Source organism: Arabidopsis thaliana, chromosome 2, assembly GCF_000001735.4.
Source record: "Arabidopsis thaliana chromosome 2, partial sequence".
In the NCBI taxonomy this organism is placed as follows: Eukaryota; Viridiplantae; Streptophyta; class Magnoliopsida; order Brassicales; family Brassicaceae; genus Arabidopsis; species Arabidopsis thaliana.
The window spans coordinates 16,223,771-16,248,042 of record NC_003071.7 but is presented as its reverse complement, the minus strand read 5'-3'; the positions used below and the strand labels follow the sequence as shown (position 1 = coordinate 16,248,042).

At 36.6% G+C, this 24,272-nt stretch overlaps 10 protein-coding genes and 1 long non-coding RNA gene across 28 annotated transcripts; 5 read left to right on the top strand and 6 right to left on the bottom strand.

The window, feature by feature from the left end:
- The first annotated feature begins 187 nt into the window (after positions 1-187).
- Positions 188-3,137, top strand: CPK20 (calcium-dependent protein kinase 20). The gene is made up of 7 exons (NM_129449.2): positions 188-1,424; positions 1,505-1,648; positions 1,728-1,880; positions 1,969-2,084; positions 2,166-2,333; positions 2,428-2,652; positions 2,749-3,137. Exons 1-7 carry the CDS (start codon positions 560-562, stop codon positions 2,827-2,829), a joined length of 1,752 nt encoding a protein of 583 aa, NP_181425.1. The 5' UTR covers positions 188-559; the 3' UTR covers positions 2,830-3,137.
- Positions 3,138-3,511: 374 nt separating this feature from the next.
- On the top strand, positions 3,512-3,982 carry AT2G38905 (Low temperature and salt responsive protein family). Its single transcript, NM_129448.3, has 2 exons — positions 3,512-3,651; positions 3,742-3,982. The coding sequence occupies exons 1-2, from the start codon at positions 3,571-3,573 to the stop codon at positions 3,823-3,825; spliced, it is 165 nt and encodes a 54-aa protein (NP_565897.1). The 5' UTR covers positions 3,512-3,570; the 3' UTR covers positions 3,826-3,982.
- Positions 3,868-4,828, bottom strand: AT2G38900 (Serine protease inhibitor, potato inhibitor I-type family protein). 2 transcript variants are annotated; one of them, NM_001202778.2, is made up of 2 exons: positions 4,684-4,828; positions 3,868-4,343 (listed from the first exon to the last, which is right to left on the bottom strand). In NM_001202778.2, exons 1-2 carry the CDS (start codon positions 4,754-4,756, stop codon positions 4,150-4,152), a joined length of 267 nt encoding a protein of 88 aa, NP_001189707.1. In that variant the 5' UTR covers positions 4,757-4,828; the 3' UTR covers positions 3,868-4,149. The 2 variants fall into 2 exon arrangements, with proteins under 2 accessions (NP_001189707.1, NP_030438.1); NM_129447.5 differs by having other exon boundaries at positions 4,729-4,828.
- Positions 4,829-5,125: 297 nt separating this feature from the next.
- AT2G38890 (uncharacterized protein) lies at positions 5,126-6,966 on the bottom strand (the record flags this gene model as incomplete). 4 transcript variants are annotated; one of them, NM_001336745.1, is made up of 7 exons in its annotated part: positions 5,126-5,532; positions 5,629-5,786; positions 5,884-6,043; positions 6,124-6,347; positions 6,501-6,647; positions 6,737-6,838; positions 6,918-6,966. In NM_001336745.1, 7 exons carry the CDS (start codon positions 6,946-6,948, stop codon positions 5,395-5,397), a joined length of 960 nt encoding a protein of 319 aa, NP_001324558.1. In that variant the 3' UTR covers positions 5,126-5,394. The 4 variants fall into 4 exon arrangements, with proteins under 4 accessions (NP_001324558.1, NP_001189706.1, NP_001324559.1 ...); NM_001202777.1 differs by lacking the exon at positions 6,918-6,966 and having other exon boundaries at positions 5,126-5,267; positions 5,369-5,486; positions 6,737-6,854; NM_001336746.1 differs by lacking the exon at positions 6,918-6,966 and having other exon boundaries at positions 6,737-6,809.
- Positions 6,926-7,126, top strand: AT2G08980. The gene has a single exon (NR_140446.1). It is a non-coding gene; the product is annotated as an other RNA (long non-coding RNA).
- A 33-nt stretch (positions 7,127-7,159) lies between these two features.
- On the bottom strand, positions 7,160-9,642 carry NF-YB1 (nuclear factor Y, subunit B1). Of its 11 annotated transcripts, none has more exons than NM_001036434.2 (7): positions 9,458-9,642; positions 9,159-9,365; positions 8,333-8,462; positions 7,993-7,998; positions 7,824-7,904; positions 7,621-7,735; positions 7,160-7,468 (listed from the first exon to the last, which is right to left on the bottom strand). In NM_001036434.2, exons 2-6 carry the CDS (start codon positions 9,356-9,358, stop codon positions 7,727-7,729), a joined length of 426 nt encoding a protein of 141 aa, NP_001031511.1. In that variant the 5' UTR covers positions 9,359-9,365; positions 9,458-9,642; the 3' UTR covers positions 7,160-7,468; positions 7,621-7,726. The 11 variants fall into 11 exon arrangements, with proteins under 11 accessions (NP_001031511.1, NP_030436.1, NP_850304.2 ...); NM_129445.3 differs by having other exon boundaries at positions 7,683-7,735; NM_001202776.2 differs by having other exon boundaries at positions 7,262-7,468; positions 7,993-8,063; positions 8,329-8,462; positions 9,458-9,551.
- A 1,120-nt stretch (positions 9,643-10,762) lies between these two features.
- AT2G38870 (Serine protease inhibitor, potato inhibitor I-type family protein) lies at positions 10,763-11,786 on the top strand. Its single transcript, NM_129444.2, has 2 exons — positions 10,763-11,011; positions 11,304-11,786. The coding sequence occupies exons 1-2, from the start codon at positions 10,993-10,995 to the stop codon at positions 11,495-11,497; spliced, it is 213 nt and encodes a 70-aa protein (NP_030435.1). The 5' UTR covers positions 10,763-10,992; the 3' UTR covers positions 11,498-11,786.
- An 889-nt stretch (positions 11,787-12,675) lies between these two features.
- On the top strand, positions 12,676-15,184 carry YLS5 (Class I glutamine amidotransferase-like superfamily protein). Of its 3 annotated transcripts, none has more exons than NM_179972.3 (4): positions 12,676-13,015; positions 13,102-13,572; positions 13,651-14,016; positions 14,235-15,184. In NM_179972.3, exons 1-4 carry the CDS (start codon positions 12,836-12,838, stop codon positions 14,412-14,414), a joined length of 1,197 nt encoding a protein of 398 aa, NP_850303.1. In that variant the 5' UTR covers positions 12,676-12,835; the 3' UTR covers positions 14,415-15,184. The 3 variants fall into 3 exon arrangements, with proteins under 3 accessions (NP_850303.1, NP_030434.1, NP_001118473.1); NM_129443.2 differs by having other exon boundaries at positions 12,808-13,015; positions 13,129-13,572; positions 14,235-14,728; NM_001125001.1 differs by having other exon boundaries at positions 12,809-13,015; positions 13,651-13,719; positions 14,295-14,728.
- Positions 15,185-15,520: 336 nt separating this feature from the next.
- On the bottom strand, positions 15,521-20,992 carry AT2G38840 (Guanylate-binding family protein). 2 transcript variants are annotated; one of them, NM_129441.5, is made up of 17 exons: positions 20,626-20,992; positions 20,081-20,183; positions 19,873-19,942; positions 19,747-19,785; positions 19,518-19,635; positions 19,373-19,430; positions 19,000-19,064; positions 18,887-18,893; positions 18,745-18,805; positions 18,446-18,505; positions 18,347-18,366; positions 18,201-18,266; positions 17,624-17,791; positions 16,866-17,123; positions 16,488-16,700; positions 16,147-16,418; positions 15,521-16,069 (listed from the first exon to the last, which is right to left on the bottom strand). In NM_129441.5, the coding sequence occupies exons 1-17, from the start codon at positions 20,712-20,714 to the stop codon at positions 15,928-15,930; spliced, it is 1,809 nt and encodes a 602-aa protein (NP_181418.3). In that variant the 5' UTR covers positions 20,715-20,992; the 3' UTR covers positions 15,521-15,927. The 2 variants fall into 2 exon arrangements, with proteins under 2 accessions (NP_181418.3, NP_001323678.1); NM_001336740.1 differs by lacking the exons at positions 19,373-19,430; positions 19,518-19,635; positions 19,747-19,785; ... (1 more) ...; positions 20,081-20,183; positions 20,626-20,992 and adding an exon at positions 19,186-19,349 and having other exon boundaries at positions 15,550-16,069.
- Positions 20,993-21,170: 178 nt separating this feature from the next.
- AT2G38830 (Ubiquitin-conjugating enzyme/RWD-like protein) lies at positions 21,171-22,266 on the bottom strand (the record flags this gene model as incomplete). Its single annotated transcript, NM_129440.3, has 1 exon — positions 21,171-22,266. The coding sequence occupies one exon, from the start codon at positions 22,264-22,266 to the stop codon at positions 21,271-21,273; it is 996 nt and encodes a 331-aa protein (NP_181417.2). The 3' UTR covers positions 21,171-21,270.
- Positions 22,267-22,535: 269 nt separating this feature from the next.
- On the bottom strand, positions 22,536-24,046 carry AT2G38823 (uncharacterized protein). The gene is made up of 5 exons (NM_179969.3): positions 23,789-24,046; positions 23,541-23,699; positions 23,356-23,445; positions 23,135-23,260; positions 22,536-23,049 (listed from the first exon to the last, which is right to left on the bottom strand). Exons 1-5 carry the CDS (start codon positions 23,936-23,938, stop codon positions 22,798-22,800), a joined length of 777 nt encoding a protein of 258 aa, NP_850300.2. The 5' UTR covers positions 23,939-24,046; the 3' UTR covers positions 22,536-22,797.
- Positions 24,047-24,272: the final 226 nt, after the last annotated feature.

Below are 24,272 nucleotides of genomic sequence, written 5' to 3'. Positions count from 1 at the left end.
CCTTCGCAGTTAATTCCCTACAATATAATCACTCAACGTTATATATTTTTTCAAAAAAATTAATTAATTGTTAAAAATTAAAAGACAAAAAGAAATTGTTTTTGATAAAAGTGAGTCCTAGTCTAAAATTGGGCTCTGTAAAAAAACTTTCCATATTTTCTCGTAAAAATGGACGGCAATGGCATAGTCCTTTCCTTGTTCTCTCTCGTTCCTTCTTCCCCTCCTCTGATCATCAGCTCATCAGATCTTCTCCGAATCAAATCATTTAGCCACATTTTACAATTCCAAGACGTTTCTCGACCATTTTGTATCCGGAAAACGTGCAGAACAAGGTTGCTTGCGAGCGACTTAGGTGGTCAATTCATTATCTCAGGTTTTCACCGAGCTGTGTCGATTTTGAAGACACGGCAATATTCTATATGGATTCATCATTCACGTTGATGACGCTAATGAGTGGTTCGTGTTTTCATTGTCGGAGAAGTAATAGATAATCTCAAACAGAGAGAAGAAAAAAAAAGAAGCAAAATTAGGTTTTGTGATTTTAGGTTAAATTTTTTGAATGGGAAACACATGCGTGGGTCCGAATCTGAACCCTAATGGATTCCTTCAATCCGTTAGTGCTGCCGTGTGGCGGAATCAGAAACCAGACGATAGCATTAAGAGCAGCAAGGACGAGAGCAGTCGAAAAAAGAACGATAAAAGCGTTAATGGCGACGACAGTAACGGTCACGTTTCCTCCACCGTGGATCCAGCACCATCCACGTTGCCAACACCGAGCACACCACCACCTCCGGTGAAAATGGCCAACGAAGAACCACCACCAAAACCTATCACAGAGAACAAAGAAGATCCGAATTCGAAACCGCAGAAGAAAGAAGCGCACATGAAACGTATGGCAAGCGCAGGTCTACAAATAGACTCAGTTCTTGGGAGAAAAACAGAGAATCTCAAAGATATATACAGTGTTGGGAGAAAATTAGGTCAAGGACAATTTGGAACAACGTTTCTTTGCGTGGATAAGAAGACAGGTAAAGAGTTCGCTTGTAAAACGATAGCTAAGAGGAAATTAACAACACCTGAGGATGTTGAAGATGTGAGAAGAGAGATTCAGATAATGCATCATTTGTCTGGTCATCCAAACGTGATTCAGATCGTTGGTGCGTATGAAGATGCAGTAGCTGTTCATGTTGTGATGGAGATTTGTGCAGGTGGAGAGTTATTTGATAGGATTATACAGAGAGGGCATTATACTGAGAAAAAAGCTGCTGAGCTTGCTAGGATCATTGTTGGTGTTATAGAAGCTTGTCATTCTTTAGGTGTAATGCACCGTGATCTTAAGCCTGAGAATTTTTTATTTGTTAGTGGAGATGAAGAAGCTGCTCTCAAGACTATTGATTTTGGCCTCTCTGTTTTCTTTAAACCAGGTATAGTATATGTCCCCAATGCTACTTTTAACAGATCCCATATACAATATGATCTTGACTATATATGTTGGTGATTACAGGAGAAACATTCACTGATGTCGTTGGTAGTCCTTATTATGTGGCACCAGAAGTTTTAAGGAAACATTATAGTCATGAATGTGATGTTTGGAGTGCCGGAGTTATTATTTACATTTTACTAAGTGGCGTCCCTCCGTTTTGGGATGGTAAGAGACAGTTGTTGATTCATTGTTTCAGGTATGTTGAAGTGATAAAGAGACTGATTGGATTGTGCTTATATGTCAGAAACGGAACAGGGGATCTTTGAGCAGGTTTTGAAAGGTGACCTTGATTTTATATCAGAACCATGGCCTAGTGTATCAGAAAGTGCCAAGGATTTGGTCCGTCGGATGCTAATCAGAGACCCTAAGAAGCGAATGACTACTCATGAAGTTCTCTGTTAGTGTTCTTGTTTCCAAATAAGTTATATCTTTTTGATAAGAGTAAGTACTATAAAGATTTGTAAAATGTTGAATTTATATTTTAGGTCATCCATGGGCCAGAGTAGATGGTGTTGCTCTTGATAAACCTCTTGATTCTGCTGTCCTAAGTCGTTTGCAACAATTTTCAGCCATGAACAAGCTCAAGAAAATAGCTATCAAGGTAAACATTTTGAATTGGTTTCTATCATCTATACCAAATTATGTGCAAGATAGAGAGTTATACGTGATGTATTTGATTCAGGTAATAGCAGAAAGCTTGTCAGAGGAAGAAATAGCAGGATTGAAGGAAATGTTCAAGATGATAGATACAGATAATAGTGGACACATCACTCTCGAAGAACTCAAGAAAGGTTTGGACAGAGTTGGTGCTGACCTTAAAGATTCAGAAATACTAGGATTAATGCAAGCAGTAAGTCCATTTTTATACTGAAATCACCTTTTGTTTACTATATGATGTGAGATGTGTGAGATAATAATTTGGAAAAATATGAACATTTGATCAGGCGGATATAGATAACAGTGGGACAATAGACTATGGAGAGTTTATAGCAGCAATGGTGCATTTGAACAAAATAGAGAAAGAAGACCATTTGTTCACAGCATTCTCTTACTTTGACCAAGATGGAAGTGGTTATATAACCAGAGACGAGCTCCAACAAGCTTGCAAGCAATTTGGCTTAGCGGATGTTCATTTAGACGACATTTTACGCGAAGTCGATAAAGACAACGTAACAACTCATTAATATGCAATTGATATGCTTTACCTATAGTTACTTGCAAGAACATTGTTCTTTATAATGATGTTATATGATTGTTTTTGTCAGGATGGAAGAATAGACTACAGCGAGTTTGTGGATATGATGCAAGACACTGGTTTTGGCAAAATGGGTTTAAAGGTGAGTTGAAGAAACAAAACCTCAATGACCCCATTTTTTCCAACACTTATTTTTTCTTTTCTCTTTTTAAGTATAATTTAATCTTTGTGGATATATGTATATGGGCTGCTTACTGCTTAGCATTAGCATTCTTGAGCAGGTTTTTGTCCTCTCTGTTCCACATTTTTTTTGTATTTAAGTTTCTCATGAGTCATGTCCTTTAACTCTCCCTTTACTCAACTAGGAGAAAAAATGTATAGGTTTCACTTTGGAAGATAACCAAAGATTGTAATTTCATTTTTCTTATATGTACTTTTAGTAGGTCAATGTAAAACTCTAGAAATTATTGAAAATGTTTATGTAAATTATTACACAATATCGATTTTAATATGTAAATCTAGTGAGTGATAAATTATTAATCTTTTCACAATAAAACTAAAAATTCTTTGAAAAGAGGGGATGGAGTAAACAGATTCGAATCATAAACATTAAAATGTTATCTTCTTGGCCTCTCAAAAAAGGAGAAATTGAAAATATCTGTGAGATTTCCGTGGAATTAGTGGAAGCAGTTTTGAAGTAAAGCAGTTTGTTTGACGTGTTCATCGCTACGAAAGCGTCTCCACGTGTCACGTGATACACTGCAAGCAGTACACGTGTCAAACACCACTTCTTTTACTTCTTGACCAAACTTTCACACCACTTCCCTTCTGTCCACAAAACCTCTCTTTCTTGTTTCTGTTTCTGTTTCTCTTCTTCTCCAAAACATCAAAAATGGGATCAGAAACTTTCTTGGAAATTATTCTGGCGATTCTTCTACCTCCCGTCGGCGTTTTCCTTCGATATGGTTGTGGGGTAAGCACTAAATTACATCTTTACTTAGTTTTATGATTAATGAATGAATCGTTAATTGATTATTGATAATTAATGTGTTAATGAATGCAGGTAGAGTTCTGGATCTGTCTCTTGTTGACGATACTGGGTTACATCCCTGGGATCATCTATGCTATCTACGTTCTTGTCGGATGATGACCAAATTCTCTTGTAAATTTTTCATAATCTTTATTTAGCCTTTGTTGTTCTTTTCTTATCGCTCTTTGTAATAAACAACTCTTGCGTTTTCGCTAAATAAAATACTATTTTTGCTTAGTTCCTAAATCACCAGGGCTGCCAAAATATACACCACATCATCCATTCAAATGCGTTATATGATCGGACACCAGAATCATTCAAGCAAACAATAGATGTTACATTATGACCAACCAACCAACTATGCATGCATTATATATAGTTTCATTTATTCATAGTAAGGCGCCTACATGGCTATAGCATAATGGTGGTCCATATACATGTCTAGCCGGCGGTTGGGTTTCTGACAACGATACGGATTTCGTCAACCCAAACCCTAACGCGGTAGCAACTGAGGTCTTCAGTCACATAATTTCCATCCGAAACCACGACAACGTTGAGGCTCGAGTTCTCTCCTTTTATCACCGAAGCCGCATAGTCTCCATTTGTTCCTAAAAGCTCCGGCCATGAGTTCTTCCCTGTGTGTGGTCAAATCAACCACATCAGATTGGTAAATCATTTGCATTTGGTAAAACAGTAGGTCCAACGGTTATTATGGAATCAAACTATATATCCCTACTAATACTATATGGCTCTCCAAATATCATATATTGGGGATTTGTTGTGTAATCCATTGTTATTCAAACAATAGATGAAACATAAATCTGTGTCAATCGATAAACAATGCATGCTCCAAATTATAATTAATTTCCTCAAGAATGTGCTATGTGAAACTGACACATGAGAATTAAATAATAGTAAACGATTTGACGTGAGCGAGAAGAGAAAAGATTAAAGAAAATCGATAAAGGGCGGTACCAATATCAAAGAATGAAAAGTAGAAATTGAGGATGAAAGACGAACCAATATAACTACACCACTCGGTTGCCATTTTTCTTCCTCTTTTGTTTATGTATATTGCGATGATGTGATTGTTTGCTATGATTGTCCTCAGGAATTTGAGTCCAATTTATACAAATACTAGGATGTATGCAGATGTCTATGGGTTTGTATAACACAGAGTCAAGTTAGTTTCATTGTGTTGTCCTTTGCATTAGCCATTAGGTGTACCATATTTTCTTTGTTAGATAACACGTGCATGGTGTAAAACGGAGCGGTTCTTCAACTTTACTATTATTTAGTAGAACATTAACTTACTTTAAAGGAAAAAAGGATTTATACTAAAGCTTACTTAATAAATACTCTTACGAATTAATATATATGGAGGTGCAATCTCAAATAACAAGTTATAAGGTATTTTGCAAACTCAACACAAAATTATGGCTTTTTTTATAACAGTTCGTAACTCAAAATATATCTGATCGATCCGATGATCCGACCAAAAACTCATTCGGTTAGTTTTCTGCTCCGAAATGTAGAACATTCTTTTTTTCGGGCTATTTCTTAAAGCAACAAAGGAAAAAAAAGGCAGCTACTACAACCAAAAGAAAAGAAGACAGTTGACTTATCCAACTCAACATGCAAACGATGCCTTGTAACGCACCCAAGACATATATATCATTGCCCGTTTCACTTTCGTGTTTTGCGTTGTCCCAGAATGCTGCGGTTTTCTGGTGTAGAAGAAGTCTCAAGTTTGGATTTGTGTCTTCTTCTTCTGTTTGCTTCAAGAGCATTTGGTTCTCTGTTTTCTTTCTCTCCGTTCTCCTGCTGTAACAAAAGTTTGTTTTTTCTTCATCATCTCAGGAATCTTACATTACAAGATATTTGCTAGGTTCAATAAAACGAATTTCTTAGGAAGCATACCGAGTCGAAAAATCCCATCTTTGGAAGTGGTAACCTCAGACCAGAGTAGGATGATGTCAAGTCCTTGACTGCGTAACTTGAATACGATGACCTTATGTTAGATTTCGATCCAGATTGTTCTTCAAAACCATGATTCTTGTGTTTTTCCTTATTCCTCTCTTCAAAATAAAACAAAGATGTGCAACTTTTAAAGATGTTTTGATTTTCTTCTCGTTTTGAAGAAAGAATAAGATGTATCATCAATCATGTCCTCACCGAGTTCACTTGCAACACATTTCTTCTCGCGTATAGCTTGACTAGGAGTCAAAGATTTGGAGATGGATGATAAAGAAAAAGAAGAAGAAGAAGAAGAAGACACTTTTGGTTGAGGAATGAGACTCAAAGGTTGAACTTTCTGTTTGTATCCTTTAGTCCTCTTGACAAACAAAACCAATTAATAAGTAAAATTTAGATGAAAGCAAATGATTGAAACAGTTTCTGAGGTTTTCCGTTTACCTTTATACCATCTGGTAACTTACGATGGGTCTCTTGAGTTACTGTCTGCTTCACATTCGGTGAATTACGTAAAGAGGCTCTCAGGTCGTGGAACAGATCAAACTCAATGCTGGCCACAGAAAATCTGCTTCCTTGAGTTGTCGTCGTATCAGCAGACTTACGAAGCTGCGTGTTACTGGTGAAACCATTGTTCACAAGACACAACTCCTCAGCATCAAGAACACCTTAGCATAAATATAGACAATGTCAGCCTTGAATATACAGAGTCAAAGCTAAATTATAAGGTTTGATTGTTATATATGAGAGGAATAGTGGAATAGTGTGAAATAATTGACTAATCAAGTAGGGTAAAGAACTTTGAAGTAAAAAGATGAGACCTGGATCGGTAAAAAAAGCATTGTCCCAAGCAAAACTTGGACGAGCATCGGTTTTCGAAGGAAGTGTGTGATTATGATTTACTTCAACTTCAATCTCATTCTCGTCAATCTTTAAGCTCCCAAACAATTCTTCAGGATCTAACACTCCTACAAACCAAAGTGGTAAAATCATTGGAATCATATAATTTAACATTTTGTTTCTACACAAAACCAATCTATAGGAAATAGGAAGAAACCAGGGTTGGTGGAAAAAGCAGTGTCCCAGGCCAAGCTTTTGCGATGGTTCCATTTGCTCTCTTTGTGTGCCATCGGCTGCACAAAGTCAATCTTTACTCTTGCTGCTGCACAAAGTATAATCAGTTTCTGAAGACTAAAGAGATTTTAGATAGGAGAGGAAACAGAGGAAGATGATTCTACTTGATGATGAACCAGCTTCTTGAAATTCCATAGCCTGTTCTTGATTTTGAAAAATAGAATTTTCAAATTGGAAAAACAACAGCCTTTATTAAGAGAATTTATGGAGAGACAAAATTTTGAAATTTGTAAGTTTTCGTGATTTAAGCATTTGATTACTCTCTCAAAGCTTTTCAATTCAAAGCAAAATTAATTGCTGCCTTTACTTTGTGATTTTGTAAGTGTAGTATTTGATACAGATCAACTGACTTAAAATGTAATTGTCTATACCCAAAACAAAGGTACTGTACAAATTTAATTTAAGGATTTTGTATTAAATGAGAATAAATTAGCTATGAAATTCCGAAAGTGAATCGAAAATAACAACAGGATGTGGACAAATTTTTCCTTCATTCAAGTGTTCTCAACATCTAACAGAGAAATCTTTAAATACAACCAACTAAACCGGAAACAATAAACCAAACGTTCAAACTAACATAACCGAAATTGAGAGTAAACCCGAAATAGTTGTCGATCAGCTCAACTATAAACAACTCACTGATCTCTAATTTCCCCTGCACCGTTTTAGAGAATTTCACGTTAGACAAACAATTTTGAAACTAGCCATAGTTCATTCACACAGCAAAATATAACATGATCAGCAAGTTTACAAGGCATGTCCTACTATCATCAGTTGTAACGAAGTGAAGATTGGATATGAACCTACATGCATATAGACTATGCTCTTCATTTGTGTACATGAGGCCGTGTGATAGAGAGAAGAATTACTTGATCATTTGGCGATTGTTCTTAATCACTACTTGCAACTTCTTTTACCAGCTCTGTGATTGAATCAAAATGATGAAGTCAGAGCTAAGTACAATATAGGCTGTATAGCATTGGTATCATCTATACTTGTCAAAATCATACCGGCATTTCTTCACCAGAAACACCGCCACCAGCATCTCTATTTGATCCATCTCCACTCTTTCCTGATCCCTTATTATCACCCTATCATAATTTCACAACAAAACGTAAGAAGCCAATGGGCAACACTGGAATGGAATATAAAGTAGAAATAAGTATGTGGTTTATTTACCTCCAACTGCATCAGCAGGTGGTGTGTCAGCAACCAATCCCAGGGAATGAAAAGAACCGAATTAGTCTCAACTTAATAAGAAACATTTTGATTTTATTATGTATGTTAACAACAAAAGCACAAAAGAGAGAGTAATAAATGTCTTTCAAAATTTACTAATATGCATCCTGACTGTTGGTCTAGATTTATCTTTCTTGCTTCAAAAATTCTACACAAGACGTATTGAAGGGATTGTAAAACTGCTATCATGGCAAGCTTCGATGTTACTCACAGCTACTAATCTCTTGACTAGGATATTAAGGATTTCAGAACACATGATTAGGGAGTCAAAGCAACATACCTCCCTGTACCTCGCTAGGTATATCTTTAGAGGTTCCAGGTAATCCTCAAATCCTAATGTTGCCATTGCCCACAACAAATCATCACCATTCACAGTTTTCCTTTTCTCTTTTTGACACTTATCACTGGCCCTGATTAGCAGAAACAGATACCAGTCAATTGGCCATTACAGTCAACGAATCAACATAAGACCAGCAAAAGAGACTTAAGCGCAACATCAGACAAGCTTATCTTGAACCAATAGATAAATCATAGTTTCATACATGATAACTTATTTCTTCCTAACAAAGAACGGGGGCATCTGATGTTATAAGAAACATAAAACTCATCAATCAGAGACCTAAAACGCATTCAACACAAGCAATTCCTTCATGATGAAAAACATATCTTTTGCCTTAAATGAACAAAAAGGAACAAAAACAAACAGATCCTAAAGATAAAAGAATCTTTGAAACATGATCAAGATACGGCTTTTATACCCTAAGATGGTTAAATGAAGAAAAAAATCTAACAATTTATTTGACAGAGTTAAGATATAACACAGTAGAAGCATGTGAAATAATCTGCAAAATGGTCTATAGGAAAGGAACTAGGTTAAGGTAAACCCATACCAAACAATGGTTGATTAACATTGTGACAAAAAAAAAAACATAATCTTTGCTCTATAAACTTCAAAAAACTCTCTGAGCTAAACTCAATCCATAGCTAGTTTAAGAAAACTATCTCTCACAAACCCAAAGTTCCAACAAATGATCAATTTTTTTCACCAAAGAGCAAAATATTTTCCAACAAATTCGATTGAAAGAAGAAAAATTGGGAATGCATACTCGCTAGTGATGAAGCTGATGAACTCAGAGACGCATTCCTGAACTGTATCCTTAGCATCTTTTCCAATCTTACCATTAGGAGGCAACGCTTTCTTCATGATCCTGCTGATATTAGCTATAGGAAGGTATCGATCCTGCTCCCTAACGGAACCGCCGCTTTCTCCGCCATCTCCAGCTGGGCTCGAAGGCGTATCCGCCATTTATACTCTACAGAAACAGAACAAACACTCAATTTGAAACCTAAACATGGTCGATGAAGCTAAAGTAAACAACAAAAAAGGAAATCGAAAATGGCGTACAGATTGGGGAAGATGGAAACCCTAGAACTTGGAATTGGGGATAGTCGTTTTAGTTTTAGGGCTTTAGAGAAATCGAATTTTTCTACGAAACGCTGCGACTGGTGTTTATATGATATGATTACACGTTTTTTTGTATTTGTTCTGTATTAGCTTTTGTAAAAGTTTTCAGACAAGGATTAATTTGGTAATTAATTAGACAATTTAAGAAAACTATATGAACAATTTGACTAAGGGTGACTTTTTCAATCTATTGTATAATAATTAGATGAGAATTTAAACATAAATTCATTTAATTTTTCAATGAATTATCTACGTAAATAAATCATAGAAAATTAAGATACTCTAATAACAATACCAACGACAATGTGGATTCAAAGTGCCTAAAGAACAAATTCTTTTACTTATGTAAAAAATCCTAAACTTTAAAGAACAAAAATTAAAATACAAAGATAAGTAATTAACATTTTATTGGGCTTCTAACTGGATTTGGTTCTATTTATTTGGGCCTACGTTTGAAAACCTCGGTCTTAAAGAATTTGTGTCCAGCTCCAGCACAAGGAGAGGCTTATAGACCATATGTCTTTTGGTGTCTGTTTCAATGGGCTTACATGTTTTGTTTTCAGGCGGCCTCGTCTTCTTGACACACACAAGTTTGTAACATTGGGCAGTGTGAAACATACACAAAACTAAACACTAATTAATTCTCAACCACAAATATTTAAGTGTGATGGTGACTTGGTCTCATATAATATGTGATTTTGTAATTTTGTTCGAAACCCGCATATAGAGTTGTTACCAATTAATACCTAAATCTTTATTCCGGATACGTGCTTTTACCAATCTTAAACAGACCAAAAGAAAAACTATGACTAAGTTGAACTGTATATACGTGTTTTAAACTGTATATACATATCAAATTGAATATTAACTATATGACAAGATTATCAAACGGGAACAAAAAAAAAACTATATGACTAAGTTGTGATGTTGTTTGTCAAATTTTATGTACGTCAACAATTCAACATAATTGACATTATCGTTGTTTGTGTGTGTGACAACAATTGATTATAGTATTTTTATACATGAATTTTATGAAGGACAGTTTGGTCATTTTTGTCGGCTAAGTGCCAAATTTGGCAGAAGCGTTTTTTTGCATGCAAACAGAATTCAGTCGACGCTAGAAATATTTTTCACCTTCGTTTGTTTTTCAAATTTCGACATTATCTTAGCCTTAGAAACCTTATCTTGTTCTCGATAAGGTTTGAACATCGTGATATAAATATGTACATTTCAAAGCTTTATAAAACAAAATCAGAAGTGTCAAAGCTTTTACCAAACAAATTAATAATGTCAACGAAGGGGCTATTAAAAGCTGGTTTCGTCAAAGTTTGACTTTTGAATCTGCAACCTCACCGACGACACCGACACCAAGACGTAACGTACGTATCCGATTCTATAAATGGGACTCAAATCTCTAAAGGTGAGCATACAAATACATCAGAAGACTACATAAATATATACAAGAGTGAAGAAAAATGTCGACCGAATGTCCTAGTAAGTTTTTGTATTTGTATTGTATAGTTCATAATTAAAGTTTTATATGTTTGTAAATAGTTAGCTAATGTTCAATTAGATATGGATTCAAGGCATTTAAAATTGTAATTCAATAGCTATAACATATATGATTACATTTTCTAAAGTCTGTTAGAAGGTTAATTATGTTACATATGGTCAATCCATGGTGATGTTTCTAGTTCTTTTGTTTTCATTTACTCAAATATGAGCTTCTTGATCTCCAAAATCCCAAACGTAAATGATTGACCGATCTAACGTAACGTGATCGCAGGGAAGAACTCGTGGCCGGAGCTTACGGGAACAAATGGTGACTATGCGGCCGTGGTGATAGAGAGAGAGAACCCCACCGTCAATGCTGCCGTGATTTTGGATGGGAGTCCGGTGACCGCAGACTTCAGGTGCGACCGGGTCAGAGTTTTTGTTGATGGAAACCGTATCGTCGTCAAAACCCCCAAATCCGGCTAGACTTGTATAATTTCTATATTCATAATGAAAAAGCTATAGACGAGTCGTGGTTGGTTAGTAATCAATCATGTAAAATAATAATCGTTTGCCTTCATAATTTCTGTGTTACTGATGCCTAAAGTTATGAATGAAAATAGTATCCTATATTTCAATTTGTAATGTTTCAATTTTTTTTTGTCAGCCAAATTTTTTGATTTAAAGTTCAAAAGAACAGATTGTGATAACGATTTCTAAGAGAAAAACACGTGTGGCAAGTGGCAACGTGTAGACAACAAATGGTTGAGGGGAGAAGGAGCACCCCGACCTAGTCCTCCGCCTTGAAGCTCTTCCAAGCAAGAATCAGGAAAACCAAAAATTAGCAAATAATGGATAATGGACCATTTCAAATAAATAAAATAATAAGTGAAGTACAAATTAATAAATTAAAGCAGGCCTGTTTTGCTGCCAAAATAAATAAATTAAAGCACTTATGATATATACAAATTTTAGAAAAAGTCATATGATTAACAAAATTTTACAAGAGTATTTTAAGCTAATAGACCGTTTAGTGACTAGTGTGATCATCTTGTAGAGGTCTATTACACGTGTTAGTGACTAGTGTGATCATCATACACATGAATTTTTCTACAAAATACACATGGATTTTTCTACAAAATACACATGGATTTTTCTACACATACACATCCCAGAAGCTCTCCTAAATCCAAGCTTTCCACAACCCAAGGGTCCCATGCATAGTCTAGGTTTATCGAGGCCCAAGCTTAGCTTATGCATACATGCTCCTTGTAGCCAATATGCTCTAGAATCCTGACTCCACAAACATGAGATTCATGTAGCTCAAGTTCTCCATAGTCCAGGCTTTGGTAAACATGGCTACATATCATTCTTTAGATTTTCTAGATTCTAGCTTCCGAGAGACCGTACTCTGAACGTTAACTCACGAGTCATGTGCATTAAATGAAATACATACACGACGTTTTGTATACATCACATTCAATCTACCAAAAGTATTATTTTACACCAACCAAATGGATGTAAAATAATACAAAATGGAACTATTCAACATAAGTATACCAATTCAATGTCCATTTCATAAGTATACCAATTCAGCCACATATAATAGTTAGCAGAAACTACATACCATTCAAAGTTATAGCTAGTTTATATATTTGTAATAAGGACTTTTCACCAGTTGGACTTTGAAGCCACCAAAAAAAGTAGGTGAAAGTGAGTTGGTGGGGGGATTCAAAAGTTCCACATGACAAATAGATAATCAGTATAAATAAGATTAGTTCTTCTTATATTGTCTTATTCAATGCACACAAACATTTACCCAAAATGGCATCGGCGGTTCAGAAATCAGCGTTGCTCTTATGTGGAGACTACATGGAAGCCTATGAAACGATTGTTCCTCTCTATGTTCTCCAATCGTTTGGGGTTAGCGTTCATTGCGTTTCACCCAACCGCAACGCCGGCGATCGCTGCGTTATGTCTGCCCACGATTTCTTGGGCCTCGAGGTTCCAATTTTCCCACTAAAACGAATTTCGAACTTTCTTTTTCTTTGTGATAATTCGCTTAATTTTGTTTTTCTGTTCTAAAAAAGCTATACACCGAGCTTGTCGTTGACCAGTTGACTTTAAACGCAAACTTCGATGACGTCACTCCGGAGAATTACGACGTCATCATCATCCCAGGAGGCCGATTCACGGAGCTTCTCAGCGCCGACGAGAAATGCGTTGACCTCGTGGCGCGATTCGCCGAATCCAAGAAGCTGATCTTCACTAGCTGTCATAGCCAGGTTATGCTGATGGCGGCCGGAATCCTCGCCGGTGGTGTGAAATGCACGGCGTTTGAAAGCATAAAGCCTTTGATCGAACTCTCCGGCGGTGAGTGGTGGCAACAGCCTGGGATTCAGAGCATGTTCGAGATCACCGATTGCGTTAAAGACGGGAATTTCATGAGTACGGTTGGTTGGCCAACGCTTGGTCACGGCATTAAGCTTTTGCTTGAATCTCTTGGTGGCAAAGTCTGTAGCTTGGAGAAGAAGCAAGCTTCTGTGCTTTTCCTCATTGGGGTGAGTAAAAGGCGTAATCTTTAGTTATATCAATCTTGTTTTGATCATCAGACTCGTTGAGCATTACTCTGTTTTTAGGACTATGTAGAAGATTATGGGATCAATGTACCGTTTAGAGCACTACAAGCTTTAGGTTGTAAAGTGGATGCTGTGACACCGAACAAGAAGAAGGGAGAAGTGTGTGCAACGGCGGTTTATGACCTTGAGGATGGACGGCAGATTCCTGCAGAGAAGCGTGGACATAACTTCTTTGTGACTGCATCGTGGGATGATATATGTGTGGATGATTATGACTGTGTAGTGGTTCCAGGAGGGAGATCACCTGAGCTATTGGTGATGAATGAAAAGGCTGTTGCTTTGGTTAAGAGTTTTGCAGAGAAAGATAAGGTGTTTGCAGCTATTGGACAGGGGAAATTGCTTCTTGCAGCCACTGGTGTTCTTAAGGTAAAATCATCACCTGTCTTTTCTTTTGGGAGGTTATGAGCTCTGTCAAAACAGAAAATGTACTTGGAGGAAATAGTATTCACTAATCTTGTAATGAATATAGAAAATGTGATGTTGAGGATACAATGGTGATCCCAATGTTTATATCAAGTCATGCTTGTGGAATCTAGTAACTAACTAATTTTGTTCATGTGGTGTTTCTCTTTATGGATTTGCAGGGGAAGCGATGCGCGAGTGGGAAAGGGATGAAGGTGATGGTGAAGGTGGCTGGAGGTGAGGCTGTGATGGAAAAGGGATGTGTAACTGATGGGAAGGTTGTGACGGCAGCATCAGCCACGGATCTGCCTGCCTTTTTGTTTGATTTATCAACTGCTCTTGGTCTAACTGTCATGTTCTAAGATTTTGCAACTAAAAAACATAAAAGATAGTTTGAGTAATAAAATCATATCTTCAATTTGCTCAATTGAAGTGAAAAGAAAAACAAAAGAGCTCGATTGTAGTGTCTCTGCTTTCATGAGTTCATGGCACTCCTAACAAACTATATTGTAGCTGCTTCTTGGAAATAAAAGCATGTAGTTTGGTGATCAAGCTGATTTGTGTAGCTGCTGCTTCTTTTTGACCACATAAAAGATTTAGTTTGCATAGGATATAGTGACTAACTTTTGAACCCCTACTCAAAACCATTAGATCAAAACAGAAGAATATTTCTTAGAAAAGTTAATATCTTTTAGCTTGAATACTCTCTTTTTTTCTTTCTTGGATTGCTTGTGACACCATAATCTTTTTTTCTCTTCTATATCATCATTCACTGGGTTTTAGCCATGTCTCTTCTACGTTTTGTGTCGATGGAAACTTTTAAGTCACCTCAAAGTCTACTTCTAATACTCGCCTGGATATGGATGAAAATCTTTGTCCAAGAAGTACTTGACTACTGGATCACTTCATCTTTCCCTAAGATTAAGTGTTTTTTTAAGAAAGCAATATGAGGAATCCAAACTATTTGCAGTGAGAAGGGAACACGTCGTCATCTACTTGTTCATCCTTTTTGAAATAGCAGATTTGATGCGCTTGGACATTACTTTTGTCTTACGTAATCATACCAAAACTTCTCTTATCAGGGCGTTTGTTATGAGAATTTGTTTAGACCTTGATATCTTATGTGTAGTCATATTTCTCGTTCATCCAAATACGGTTACATATAGATTCCGTGCCGATGTCGAGAAGATGGAGGATACGAACGATGGACTGCTTGTTAGCGATTCCCCAAAGTCACCCAAAATTGATATCATAGCGATTCCCTATGTAATAATGTTTAGCTGCTAGCTGGCTAGTGGTTTGTTCATGTTTTTTTTTTGTTCTACTACTAATGTAACTTGGTCGCTTCTAAAATTTAACTATTTCATTTATGGTTTTGTTTTTAGGGCCTTGTTTTGAGCTATAGCTTGTTCTGTTTTATTGGCCTTATAATCTAAAGAATAGATTAAAAGAGAAATCTAAGAACAGCAAAAACAGAAGAAGATTTTATAAAATATGTCTTTGCACAACGATTCATGAATCCAACAATCAAAATTGCAACACGAAGGTTCTGCTTTCATAAATTTATAATATACCAACATAAACAAACTACTTTGAATAAATAAACAAAATAAAAACAGACTCTAAGGTTTGTTAGCTCAAATTAGCTGTGATTGAGAGAGTATAAAACCATTTATGTATATGAAGAGTTAAACATTACAAAGGCATTCTATGTAAATGGTACAATCAAACCAACTTGGATCGATCAATCATCCTCTTTCATTCTTCTGCGTCCAAAAAATTGGTAGTAACGGGCAGAGAGCTTCTGATGATAAAAACAACGAGCATGCCCGAGAAGATGCTATAAGTATAATGGGAACGACGAGGAACATGTTTTTACTCAGACCGTTCCCTATTCCGGCCATTCTTCTGGTTGTTGTACAGCGGAAGAAGCCAGCGAGCCCCGTGTTTCCTCTTTCCATAACACCGCCAATATAGCACACAAAGTGCAATTATGCAGACTATAGGAATCGCCCATCTATTTACCAAAAACACAAACAAATTTAGGTGAGCAAAGAGATTGAGAGAAGTTTGCTCAAGACTTGTTTCTGTTACCTGTCCAAGTCGAGAACAGGACTATACACGACATTTTCCCATGTCCCAACGATGAAATGCCAGACTGGGTTGTAATAAAGAGCTTCTGCTGTCCAGAACATCCTTGTGTATGTCTCCAAGAATATGAAAAGTATCCACGCCGCCATTTCTAATAAAATGAATTTTATGATAAACCGGCCCACAACCACCATTACAAGAGAGAACCCAACCAGCCAGTTGAACAGTCGGTTATTGTATTCTTTGATGAACAAAGACCGTGACTTTCCCATCATCTGCACACAAGTTCTCATATCAAATTACAGTTCAATACTTATCACATAACATAGACATGTATATATTACCTTAGTTAATCTTTGCTCATAATTTTGTTTTGAAGGACCAACACATTGCTGCTCAAACGTTTTGTTGCAGTACACAAAACCTGCATTAAATTTAGCCATGGAAGGGAGTCGGAGAGCCTGTAAGTGGTCCATGTCATCTTCACAACTTGTATATAGCGCCTCACAGAGCTTCGACGATTGGTATTCATTTGCAAGAACAAAATTCTTATATACCTGGACAATATTTCAAGTGCACAAGAATGAATAAGAAAGTAATTTTGGAAATCTTATTTTTCCGTAGACTACCAAATTTGCCAACACGAAATTCAGAATCATCCCTTTGTTTCATCCACTAAGCCACACTTAATAGAAATTCTATATTAGCATAGGAATTCATACCTCCTGCATTTGTTCATCCAACTGATCGACAGATTTCTTTGCATGTTGTCTGCCAAAATGTTGTGCATCAAATGCTTTGATAGCTTCATTATGCGCCATTTCATGGGCACTTTGGAGAGATTCTTCGGACATAGGTAGTCGCACTCTTACCATCTTCTCATTGTACAGCTTCACACATCTCTCAACAATATCTTTATTGAAAACCTCAACTAGTGATCCTGTTGATGGGATCTCTCCTTTATTTAACGCATCCAATATCTAGCAATCAGAATTGGAATATATCAACATACCATTTCGTAAGCATATAAGGCATATTATAGAAATCATATAAGCCAATAGTGTTACATATCAACAACGTGTACTTATGCTCATCAGATTTCTAGTAACAAATACATCACTTATAAAAACACGCACTCATAAATTGATACGTAATGGGATACCACCATAGCACCAAAGGGTATGAAACTATAAGTATCAAGGACAACATGAATCAAAATGACCACATTAAAAAAAGTTCTCTACCATTGTTTATACAAATTTTAAGAACAAGCTAACTGGATAACTTAAAGTAGCAAGGAAACACAGCCATCCATGAGAAGAGAAAACATGTCTATTTACTTGATAAAGTATGTAAGAGCACCAGAGAAAGCAGCCACTTATTCCTTTTGATCTTTCAACGACACACTTCCACTCAGTCATATAAATGGTTTGAGATATTTAAAGCATACAACCATACAGAAAAAGAAATTGACACTCACCTGTTCCAGGAAAGAAATAAATTCCTTCCCGTTTAGTGTTTTCCCCTGCACTATCTTTGGGCGGATAATACTAGCAACGAGCTTTTTCAATTGGTCACGCCTTGCAACATATGTAGAATCCAGGTCCTCATCCTTCAGATCACACAGCTTCGTACGCATGAGATGAGGCTATATAACAAAAACAAGAACAAAGTTATCAAAACGAAGACCACCCTATCAAGGCAGCAACAAAGATTCCACGTCTGAGTCAGATCAGACAATGATTTCATAATGTTCCACATGGAAGAAAAAATAAAATTTCCTCCCAAGAACTTTGGAAAAGCTATACTTCAAGGATACACAAGCACTGAAATCTAAGGATTTTGTGCACACTTCAGGATGACTTAAAGTTAAAGGTAACCACCACAACCACACTAAGAAAGTTTTGTATTCGCGCATGATTCAGCAAAGATATTCAAAGATAACCATAAATGTTCATGCACAAAGATAGCCATTTTGATTAAAGTTTCATGCTCTGTATTTTCTTTCTGAAAGAAAGGCTGGAAAATATGCAAAGTAGAACACACAAATGCCTTACCTGCGGTAAGCTAAAGGCTGTGCTGTTGTCACCCATTATAGCCAAGGAGTCCCGAATCTGGTTAACCTGAAAAAGGAGACAACAAGAATGATTTCTGAGATAATAATGATGATTACCTGTACGATGCAGAACACAAGAGAACATACCTGGTCAATATTTTTGTTACCTGAAAACATAAGAAACAAGAAAACACAATTAACAAAGGTCTAGGAGACATTAGTTGAAGAACAAAAAGGAGCGCTAACCATCTTCATTAGGGACATGTCTGAGAGCTTCATCCACCATTTGCTTCACCGATTTCCCTTCTGCATAAAGTTGGAAACTTGGAATAGTGTTAATCATGACCAGATCACTTGCATAAAACACAGAGAAAACTGGAACATTGAAATGGATCACACAGGACCAGGAGCACACAAAAATACTGCTTGTTATATCAGAGAAGAGAAAGAAAAGCATTTCAAAACAGGCAGAGATTACATAGAATATAAGCACTGTTTAAATGGAACTATTATGAATGTTGTAGTCAAAAGCACCATGCACTTACGCAGAAAATCACGCTGGATAAGCCACAGAAGCTTTGACGGTTCAAAAGCAACATCTTCACCCTACAGGATATATAAAAATCAGAAACGAAGTTTTGAAGGATGCCATGGATCAAGAATAACAGCCATTCCGTTAGGGTATACCTTTACTCTGTCAATTGAGTTGCATGAGCCAATCAAACAGAACCCAGTCAGTATTCATAGAGGCAGGCAATCATATTAAACAAGACAGAAATGCAGAGTACAATTGGGCAAACCTTCCATAAAATTCTTCCGCAAGCTCAACAGCAAAGGAGAGCCGAGAAATATCAGCTTCACGGATCTGATGAGAGCTCATATCAGAGAGAGAAATTGTAGATGAAGTTCTTTTAAATACTAGCTACTCTGTTACACATCCATATTTGTATACTTCTAACTAAACATCACAAGGGATTGTTTGATACCATATGAACTACCTAGGTCTGAACTACCTAGGTCTTCGAAAACACTTTGGTCTTTGGTTTTACTAATGACTTGATAGTTGATATTGATATAAAGAAACCCCTGTAAGGATTTACTCTCTTTGATTATAAGTATAATGTATCTAGAAGCATAAGCAATCTGAGCAAACAAAGAGGTAGGACAACTTACAGTTTCAGGCAGATTATAGATAAGCACAGAACTCATAACCGTTGCCAGGGCAAAAATCCTGAATATTTACACAGAAATTGATTAGATATTCAGAGCTTCCGCAAAGAAAAGTTTAAATGTGCAAATGTTGCAACTGTCTGGGTACCGGTCATCATAAACATTTGACTTTCCAACACTTTCGAATCCCTCAGTGTCGAGGTAAATTACGGAAGTTTTTACTCCATCAATCTCCAGCTCTAATGGTGTTCCCCAGACCCAAATACCTGTATGCAACAATGAAGTGGATTCCGAACCAAAAAGTTAAACCTTTATTAGCTAGAAATATATATATGCAGTTGAAAGATGGTAGTGTCCTCTAGACATTATTGCTATACCTTTTGTTTTGGTATCACGCATGTGTCCAACACCAAAACCTGATGAATTTGAAAATATTGGAAGTCAATGTTGAGTAGCAAAAAGTAAGTAAACCGCAGAGCCCGAGTATATGAGATAAGAAGCACCTTCATAACAAGAAAGAGAAAGAAGCTGATTGAGTAGAAATGATTTTCCAGAACGATATGGGCCAATCACCTAGTATTTCAACACCAAAGGAAATAACAAGCAAATCGTGAGAAACAAAGTAACAAATATCTTGGTCCGAGAAAACCAGGTTCAGATAGAAAGAACATACGAAGAATTGATAATGAGTCAAACATCACTGTCACATACCGCAACAGCAGAAATAGGAGTTGTAATTCTGCTAATTGCTTCCAGACCTTCTCTGCTAAGCTGAAGCTTTGTATGACCCGGAGCAGGTTCAACAATAGGAAAACTGCATAAAAAACAAGCACAAATGATTTCCAAAAAGTGTTTGCCCATCACAACTGATCAATCATCAGGAGCTGTTTGCTACAGTTGATGACAGGAAATTGCTACTGGTATACAGTGGTAACATTCTCTAGCAACAATGTGGCTTATAACAAACCTAAGACTTGAGAAACAACTGGCAATAGACAATACATTATCAAGAAGATTCATAGGTTCTCATGTAGACAAAAACAAAAAACCTGTCTTTCAATCAAATATCAGATCCATTGCTACAATGTTGTGTATTTATTTCCCATTGCCATTACTACAACTACAAGATGCGGTACTATAATAGTCCAGAAACAAAGATAAAAATCAAGACTTTAAAGCCAAATTGTGATAATTTGCCAATTAGAAGAATACAAATCTGAGGGAATGGCAAGAAGAGAAGAAGAAATTAGACTTACGCTTGGTGAAAATTATCGATGGAGAGAGACGTTGACGACAAGAGACAAAGAGAGAAGAAGAAAACAAAGGTCCGGCGAGGAATCTCCATGATTTTGACCAAGATAGAACACGATCCGTTATCAAAACCAGATTGCCGTTTAAAGTCAAAAACGTGGGAATTGAATTGAGACAGGACCCAGACTTGTAGGAATTAGGATGAAGAAGAAGAAGGGATCTTGGAAACCTGGGGAAGTGGGTGTACGTTAAGAATCGGTGCACCCGCAGAGATGAGGAACACTGGATCGCAGGCTTCCTAGCAAAGCGGGTAATGTAATGAACAAACCCAAATCAATCAATTGTCGATTTGACCCAATTAGCGTTCTTACCAATTTTACAATCTTAACATCTGCTGACTTGGCTCTTGAGGGTATTATAGTAATTTGCTTACATGCTTATGTAAGCTTATTTAGCTTATGCAAAAGTCAATTCTAATTTGCCAATTAGATCACTTATTTTTATATAGCTTATCCAAATAAATGTCAGTTAAACAACTTTGTTATATGATTTTTCTCTTATAAACCATCAATTTCATCAACTTTAGACGAATTTTAATAACAAAATCAATCCATCAATACGAAAAAAAAACAAAAAAAATCACAACATACTCAAATATGAAAATTCTGAGTTTTAAACGATGATAAATGCTTAAGGAAGAATTGTTCTCTAGCCAACACTCTCACTTGCTTTAGATACGAACCAATCTCCAACTCTCCTCTCTCCGCAGCTTCTTCCAATACTCTCAACACATCTTCAATGGCGTCATCTCCCGCCAATCCCTCCACTTCCGATTCAATTTCGAACATTTCTTCAATTCTTCCCATATCCATCGACGTCAATTTCAAATAGTTCATCTCTACCCATGTCGTCAAAACATCGGAATCTTCCTTGAGCTTCAAAGCTCTCACCTTTAATGTCCCTCTCTCAATCTCAAGCTCAGTGATGATTGATTTAACCGATTCAGATCTTTGCTTCACCTCTGATTGAAGCTTCCATAGGTTTTCAATCTCTTCCTCTGATCTCTCCATGATTGTTAGAACGTCGTAGTGGAGACTCGTGGCTAATCGATCTAAGGCTTCGGTTCTGGAAACGGATTGATTCCGAGTAGGGATTAATGAATCAGTGTGTAGAAATGGGTGATCATTAGCGAGAACTTTCTTGAGGTTTCGAATGAAATCGAGTAAATTGCATCGTGGGTGTTCCCATGTTTCGATGTATCTAGACTTTGTGTATCCTGAAGAATTGATGAATGGGTGGTTGTTGCGAATTGGGATTGAATTGGGGTTTATAAACACTAGAGGAGGGGTTAATGGGTAGTTTTCGTGAATCCAAATGGTTAATTGTACGGTTGGGAGTTGTGTAGTGGAGCTTCGAATACGTAGAGATCCTTCAAGGCAAAAGAGTTGAACTTTGGCTCCGTTGTTGTGGTTGAAAGTATCGGTTGAGAGTTCGAAGTTTGGATAATCTTGGAGGAGTGAAGTTAGGTGCTTTCTGATGAGCCATTTTTGATCAGGATCTGTGTATGATAGAGCGAAGGAGCCGGTGGCGAGAAGAGCTTTTTCTATGAATTTGACTTGAGAAGAAGATGATGATGATGCCGCCATTCAAAAGGTTAGTGACTTTGAGGCTTAAGCTGGTTCTGTGATATTTATGACGTTTCTTTGGTTTTGAGTTCTTCAGTTTTATTGTTTTATATTGAGAAATGACTTGAAATGTTTTGGGTCAAGCACTCAAGCTTAGGGAACAAGGGATAGTTTTTGTTCCGTTGTTTCGTGGAAGTTTACCTTCTTGGAAAGAAAAACACTTTTGCTAATTGTCTTTATGTTAGATTATTAGTCACTGGATCATTGATTAGGTTTGTATGTATTAAATTAAATTATCCATTTTGGCTTGGTTCTAACTTCACTAATTTAGTCTCAATACTTTAGTCTGATGCTAAAAGGCTTTTTGACTTGAATTTGCTGTTCATTGTGGGAGTTTCAATATGAGAGATTTAATTCTGGAAATTAACTTCTTATGAAACCTTTTCCTTATAATCACTTGAATGACGAAATAACTGGAGATTGCTATGCCTTTCTTTGTTTGAAGGAACATTAATGCTTTGATCAATCCCCAAATTAATTCATTACAACTCATCATGGTAATTTATCATTCAACATTTTGATATAATAAGCCTCAGGGTATGTACCTATCTTCCTATCATGCGTTTTCTTCGTCCCGAACATGATTTTTCTTTCTTCGTCCCGCAGTCCCGCAAGTTGTTCCTTTTTCTTCTCTAGATGCTTCACCTTTTGTTCGAGATCTTTATATTTATTCTTTGTATATTGCTTTACATGTTGTTTTTCTTCCCAGTCTTTTTGAAGCTCTCTGATCAGCTTCTTCAAAGCCTAGTTAATTTGCAAACATCATCCCATTGGTTAGTTTAAAGTAAGATAGACTAGTGCTCAAATGAAAGAAGATGAGAGATCTTACTTTTATTTCCAGCTCCACAGATTTTCTCAAACTGTCATGACTAGTGGGGTTACAAACATCTTTTAGGAGATCATGTGCAGCTTTTCTGCGGTCACTCCTAGGCATTTTTTTCCGAATGCAGTCTAGCTATTTATATGGTAAGTGAAAATTTCAGAATGGTTCTAGTAAATAAACTTTGATGAATCTTGAGGTGGATTTAAGCTTAACACTAGTAATAGTACCTCTCTGCTAAATTCTCTGAATTCGCATTTTCCATGATAGTCTAGCTCTTGAAATTGTGCTTTCTGCTGGAGTAACGAGAACTGCAGGCTCTAAACATGCAGATAAAGTTTAAGGGTTATGTTAAATATGATATAGAATTGCTCTATATATTGAGCTGGTTCTCATAATGATATTGAGCATTTACATGATCAATGGTTTCTTCGGTTGTTTCTCCTTTAGGTAGCTTGTCAAGAGCCTTCTGCAATTGCTCTACCAGCTTGTTGCAGCGGTTAATGAAGTTTGCAGCCCAGTAACAGCTATTGACAGCGCGGTATCTCTCATCATTTAAGCTCCACCACTGTGACTGCCCACAAAAATAGATAAAGCATTTCAGTGACCATAATGAGTTTTGGGTGGTATGTGTCTTCAGGATTACATGTTTTAAAAACTTACTCTTGTTTCTGTGTACTTTTGACTTGTGTGTAGATAATCTTGTTCCACCTTTTTGAGTCGCTTCTCAGCTTCTAAGTTATGTTTCTTCAAGTTGTTGTCATAATCAATAACAGAAGTGGAGACTTTGTTGATGCCTTGGGGATAATCCATAGCCTTTTTGGCGTTCTGTTGTTTTATGGGTCGTCCCCAAAGAACTGATTTGTAATTTCTGTTAATAAAATGTGTTGAGATGATCTTTACCTCTCAAGTGCAGTCTTCTTATATAATCGTTTATAAAAATTGAGAATCTGAGCACAAACCAATTTTAAATTGATTAACGAGGATCTTGCTCCCCACGCCAAGGTAATTCATAACTTAATACAATTTGGCTCTCAAGGGTACTGTTGTAATTTTAAGACATGCTTAGGTCAGCTTATTTAAGCTTATGCCAAAGTCAATTCTAATTTGGAAATTAGGTAACTTGTTAGCTTATGCAAAAGTCAAT

Coding starts and splice junctions, on each gene's coding strand:
- CPK20 (NM_129449.2), top strand. CDS start 560: ATGGGAAACACATGCGTGGGTCCGAATCTGAACCCTAATGGATTCCTT. Junction 1,881..1,968: donor GACTACTCATGAAGTTCTCT/GTTAGTGTTCTT, acceptor TTTATATTTTAG/GTCATCCATGGGCCAGAGTA. Junction 2,653..2,748: donor GCGAAGTCGATAAAGACAAC/GTAACAACTCAT, acceptor TGTTTTTGTCAG/GATGGAAGAATAGACTACAG.
- AT2G38905 (NM_129448.3), top strand. CDS start 3,571: ATGGGATCAGAAACTTTCTTGGAAATTATTCTGGCGATTCTTCTACCT. Junction 3,652..3,741: donor TCCTTCGATATGGTTGTGGG/GTAAGCACTAAA, acceptor TAATGAATGCAG/GTAGAGTTCTGGATCTGTCT.
- AT2G38900 (NM_001202778.2), bottom strand. CDS start 4,756: ATGGCAACCGAGTGGTGTAGTTATATTGGTTCGTCTTTCATCCTCAAT. Junction 4,344..4,683: donor CTTTTCATTCTTTGATATTG/GTACCGCCCTTT, acceptor GACCACACACAG/GGAAGAACTCATGGCCGGAG.
- NF-YB1 (NM_001202776.2), bottom strand. CDS start 9,358: ATGGCGGATACGCCTTCGAGCCCAGCTGGAGATGGCGGAGAAAGCGGC. Junction 8,064..8,328: donor AGCGAGGTACAGGGAGGTAT/GTTGCTTTGACT, acceptor TTTCTTATTAAG/TTGAGACTAATTCGGTTCTT. Junction 7,905..7,992: donor ACCTGCTGATGCAGTTGGAG/GTAAATAAACCA, acceptor AAATTATGATAG/GGTGATAATAAGGGATCAGG.
- YLS5 (NM_179972.3), top strand. CDS start 12,836: ATGGCATCGGCGGTTCAGAAATCAGCGTTGCTCTTATGTGGAGACTAC. Junction 13,573..13,650: donor CTGTGCTTTTCCTCATTGGG/GTGAGTAAAAGG, acceptor CTCTGTTTTTAG/GACTATGTAGAAGATTATGG. Junction 14,017..14,234: donor CAGCCACTGGTGTTCTTAAG/GTAAAATCATCA, acceptor ATGGATTTGCAG/GGGAAGCGATGCGCGAGTGG.
- AT2G38840 (NM_129441.5), bottom strand. CDS start 20,714: ATGGAGATTCCTCGCCGGACCTTTGTTTTCTTCTTCTCTCTTTGTCTC. Junction 19,065..19,372: donor TCTATAATCTGCCTGAAACT/GTAAGTTGTCCT, acceptor AGCTCTCATCAG/ATCCGTGAAGCTGATATTTC. Junction 18,506..18,744: donor TATCCAGCGTGATTTTCTGC/GTAAGTGCATGG, acceptor AACTTTATGCAG/AAGGGAAATCGGTGAAGCAA.
- AT2G38823 (NM_179969.3), bottom strand. CDS start 23,938: ATGGATTATCCCCAAGGCATCAACAAAGTCTCCACTTCTGTTATTGAT. Junction 23,700..23,788: donor AAAAGTACACAGAAACAAGA/GTAAGTTTTTAA, acceptor TTTTGTGGGCAG/TCACAGTGGTGGAGCTTAAA. Junction 23,446..23,540: donor CCGAAGAAACCATTGATCAT/GTAAATGCTCAA, acceptor CTGCATGTTTAG/AGCCTGCAGTTCTCGTTACT.